The sequence below is a fragment of the Natator depressus genome, chromosome 1, assembly GCF_965152275.1.
Source record: "Natator depressus isolate rNatDep1 chromosome 1, rNatDep2.hap1, whole genome shotgun sequence".
Taxonomy (NCBI): Eukaryota; Metazoa; Chordata; order Testudines; family Cheloniidae; genus Natator; species Natator depressus.
Window position 1 is genome coordinate 1,295,550 of NC_134234.1, and position 3,836 is coordinate 1,299,385.

The window sequence follows — 3,836 nt, forward strand, 5'->3', positions numbered from 1 at the left end:
CCCTTGCCCTGCCCCAGAGGCCTGGCTCTAGACAAAGGGCTCCCAGCCAACACCCACTGCAGGGATCCTGCCAGCTACAGGCCCTCAGCCAGGAGGAACAAAACGGAGCTGAAAGCTAAGGAAATAAGCCACACAATGGTCTCTTCCCTCAGCACTTTGTAGCTGAGCTTTAGGGCCCACAAGCTGTATGATGAACAATCGCAGATATCTACCACACAACCCAACTGCTAACATTCAGCTCTTTTATACAGATTCTGGATTCCCTCTAAGCTCCTGATTGGCTTGTCAGCCCCAGTGCTGCTTCCTTGCTACACTCACTTGCAGGTTCCTTGTGAGGCTGCAGCTGCTCACTTCCCAGCACAGGGGCAGAGGGATCCCAGCTGGGGGGAGGAGGGAGGTGTAAATGATCCAGCGAGTGACAGATGGAGGACAGGAGTGAGCAACCAGGGCCAGGGCCCAGAGTGAATAGGCAGAGAAGGAGGTGGGTCTTCAGGGAAGAGGCAGCATAGGGGGAAGTTCTTCAGTGGTCCAGTTACCAGTAATTACAAAGGTGGCAACTTTATGAGTTAATGAGTTGTACTTAGACCAGTTTCCCAGTTTCTCACACATACACAGCACAGTAAGGTCACAAAGAGTTTAATGTTTCATTGACTGACCAGTAAGCTATTCAGGGAAGAGGGCCCAGCACCATTTCACCAGCACAGAGCTCAGTCTGAGAGCCAGATCACCAAAAGAAAACTTTTAGGTCCCTTTATGAGTAAAGAGGTGGAGCAGCCTGTCCCGGATCTGTTTGGTCCTCACCCCGTAGATGATGGGGTTTAGCATGGGGGGCACCAGAAGGTACACATTGGCAATGAGAACATGGAAATGCTGGGCCACATTCTGGCCAAACCGGTATGTGAGGGAGGAGAAAATCGTTGAGACATAAAAAGCTAAGATGGCACAGAGGTGGGAGGCACAGGTCCCAAAAGTCTTGAGCCGGGCATCCTTTGTGGGGAGAATGAAGATGGCCCTGAGGATCTGGGTATAGGACATGGTGATAAAAAACACATCCAGACCGAGCACGCAGAATACCACAAAGAGGCCGTAGTAACTACTGATGCGAGTGTCGGAACAAGCCAGCTTCACCACGGCCATGTGCTCGCAGAGCGTGTGAGAGATGATGTTGGTTCTGCAATATGGCCGCCACCTTGCCAGGAAGGGATGTGGCATTACAAGCATGCCACCGCGGAGCACCATGGCCAGGCCAATCTTGGCCACAACAGGGTTTGTCAGGATGGCAGAATGTCTCAGGGGATGGCAGATGGCCACGTAGCGATCCAAACCCATGGCCACGAAGATCCCAGACTCTATCACTGAGAAGCAGTGAATGAAGTACAGCTGGGTGAGGCAGGCACTGAAATCGATCTCCCTGGAATTGAACCAGAAGATGCTCAGTGTTTTGGGCAGGATGGACGTACACAGGACCAGGTCGGTGACGGCCAGCATGCAGAGGAAATAGTACATGGGCCCATGCAGGCTCGTCTCCCTCTTCACAATGAACAAGATGGTGAAGTTCCCCATGATGGCTATGGCGTACATGGCACAGAAGGGGATGGAGATCCAGACATGGGCTGCCTCCAGGCCAGGAATGCCCAGTAGGATGAAAGTGGAGGGATTGGTGAAGTGGGTTGTGTTGGAATCTGACATGGAGTAGGGGAGGTGTCAAACTCTGAGGCAGAACGGTGTCTCCTGCGTGTACCGTAGGTTTCCCCAACTTCCTGTATGTGCCCAGGATCTAGGGTAATGGTCACAGGACAAATGCCTGGATGGAGAGACAAAGTTAATATAAGAAACTACATGCACATGCTTAGGGAGATCCCCATTCAGCCGGTTGCTGAAAATCTGAGAGTGGAAAAAAATCAAACTTTTTCCAAGACGTGCCGGGGGAAAACACCCAATTAGAACACTCCTCAGGGAAAGGACCTGGGCATCATTGTTAGCAGCTCCATGGAAACACCTGCTCATTCACAGCAGTGGCCTAAGACAGTGTTTGGATGCCTAAAAGAATGGTATGGAGAATAACCTGCTCTGGATATGCGCTCAGTTTTGGTCACCCAGTCTCTATTAAGGATATAGCAGACAGAAAGGGGATTTCTAAGACAGGCTATGAGAATGGGGGCTGCAGAAGAGACAAAGAAGGGGGAATATGATAGAGGAGAGGCAAATAAAGAATGGCACTGATTAAATTCAAATGAACAAACAGAGAACAGTTCCCAACCTGTAATGTCTATAGACACTTAGTTCTTCAAAAGGGCTAATTCTCCCAAGTTGAGACAAATTATCAGCAAAACTTATTGGGAAGAAATATTTAGATGGAAAAATGGGATTGAAAAGTGGGACTTCTTCAAGTCAAAAAGACACTATCCCACAGTCTAGAAAGTGGACAATTTTGGCTAGAAACCCGGTTCAGTGGAAAAGGGCAGGTAGCAATTAGGGTGGGAGAAAGTCATACATAACACATGGGAAAAAGAAAAAATAGATAGAAAGCAGTACAAATGGGAAGATATAAAAATTGATATGCGACATTAAAGACATCCAGGAAAAATCCATGCTTCGCAGAGCTAAGGATAACAAAAAGGATGTTATTAACTATATTAGGAACAAAATACATCCTAGAAAAGTGATAGGACAATTATGAAAGGGAGAAAGGAAACTCATTATTGTTGCAGAAAAGGTAGATGTGTTTGAGAAATATGTTTTTCTGCAATTGGAAAGAAGCAGTATGAGGCACTCATATCCCATGAGGTGATGAAATACTTTCCAGTCCATTAGCTGCCAAGATGTTCAACAGCCTCGACAGTAGAACCTTAGAGTTACGAACACCAGAGTTACACGCTGACCGATTAACCGCACATCTCATTCAGAACCAGACGTATGTAACGATGCGTCAGCAGATCCAAACAAAAAAAAAAGGCAAATACAGGACAGTTCTGTGTTAAATGTAAACTATTTTAAAAAATAAAGGGAAATTTTAAAAAAATAGATTTAACAAGGTTAGGAAACAATGGAAAAGCTGGTATTAGAGTAGTTAAAAGAAAAATCTAGAAATATAATTAATGCCAGTCAACAACATGATTTGTGGGAAAAAGGTCCTGCCAAATAAACCTGATTTCATCCTTTAACACAAGTACACATTTGGCTGATCAAGGGAATTACATAAATGCAATAGACTTTGATTTCTCAGAGGTATTTGATTTAATAGGGGGAAATATTCAGAGAAAAAATTGAACAGTCTACAATATTAGTAGAGCACATGTAAAATGGACTAAAAGCTGGCTAATGGACAGATCTCAGAAAGCAGATGTCAATGGGTCATTGTCAGAAAATGGGGGTGTTCTTAGTGGGGTTCTCTAGGGATCAGTTCTAGGCCTGGTGCTATTCAATATTTCCATCAAGGATCTGGAAGCAAATGGAAAATCACTGCAGATAAAATTTGCGGACGACCAAAGGTTGGAAGAGTGGTTAAAATTATGAGGTCAGGACAGCCATACCGATTGATATGGAGCATTTGGTAAGCTGGGCCCATGCAAACAAAATGTTCTCATACAGTGAAACTGTCTAGGGCACCGTATTATGGAACGCAGGGACCCTGAAAAGGATTTAAGGGTCACTGGGGACAACCAACTCATCATGAGCTTCAGGTATGATGTTGTGGCCAAAAGGGCTGATACGATCCTTGGATGCATAAACAGGGAAGTGGTGAGTTAGAGCAGGGGAAGGATTTTGCCTCTGCACATGGCATTGGGGAAACTGACTGTGTGCAGTTCTGGGGTCCACATTTCTAAAAGGATGTT

At 45.8% G+C, this 3,836-nt stretch overlaps 1 protein-coding gene across 1 annotated transcript; it reads right to left on the reverse strand.

The window, feature by feature from the left end:
* Positions 1 to 741: 741 nt before the first annotated feature.
* Positions 742 to 1,728, reverse strand: LOC141994782 (olfactory receptor 52M1-like). The gene has a single exon (XM_074965182.1). It carries the CDS (start codon positions 1,687 to 1,689, stop codon positions 742 to 744), a length of 948 nt encoding a protein of 315 aa, XP_074821283.1. The 5' UTR covers positions 1,690 to 1,728.
* Between the last annotated feature and the right edge of the window lie 2,108 nt (positions 1,729 to 3,836).

Excerpts from the sequence above, each read along its gene's own strand:
- LOC141994782 (XM_074965182.1), bottom strand. The coding sequence starts at position 1,689 with ATGTCAGATTCCAACACAACCCACTTCACCAATCCCTCCACTTTCATC.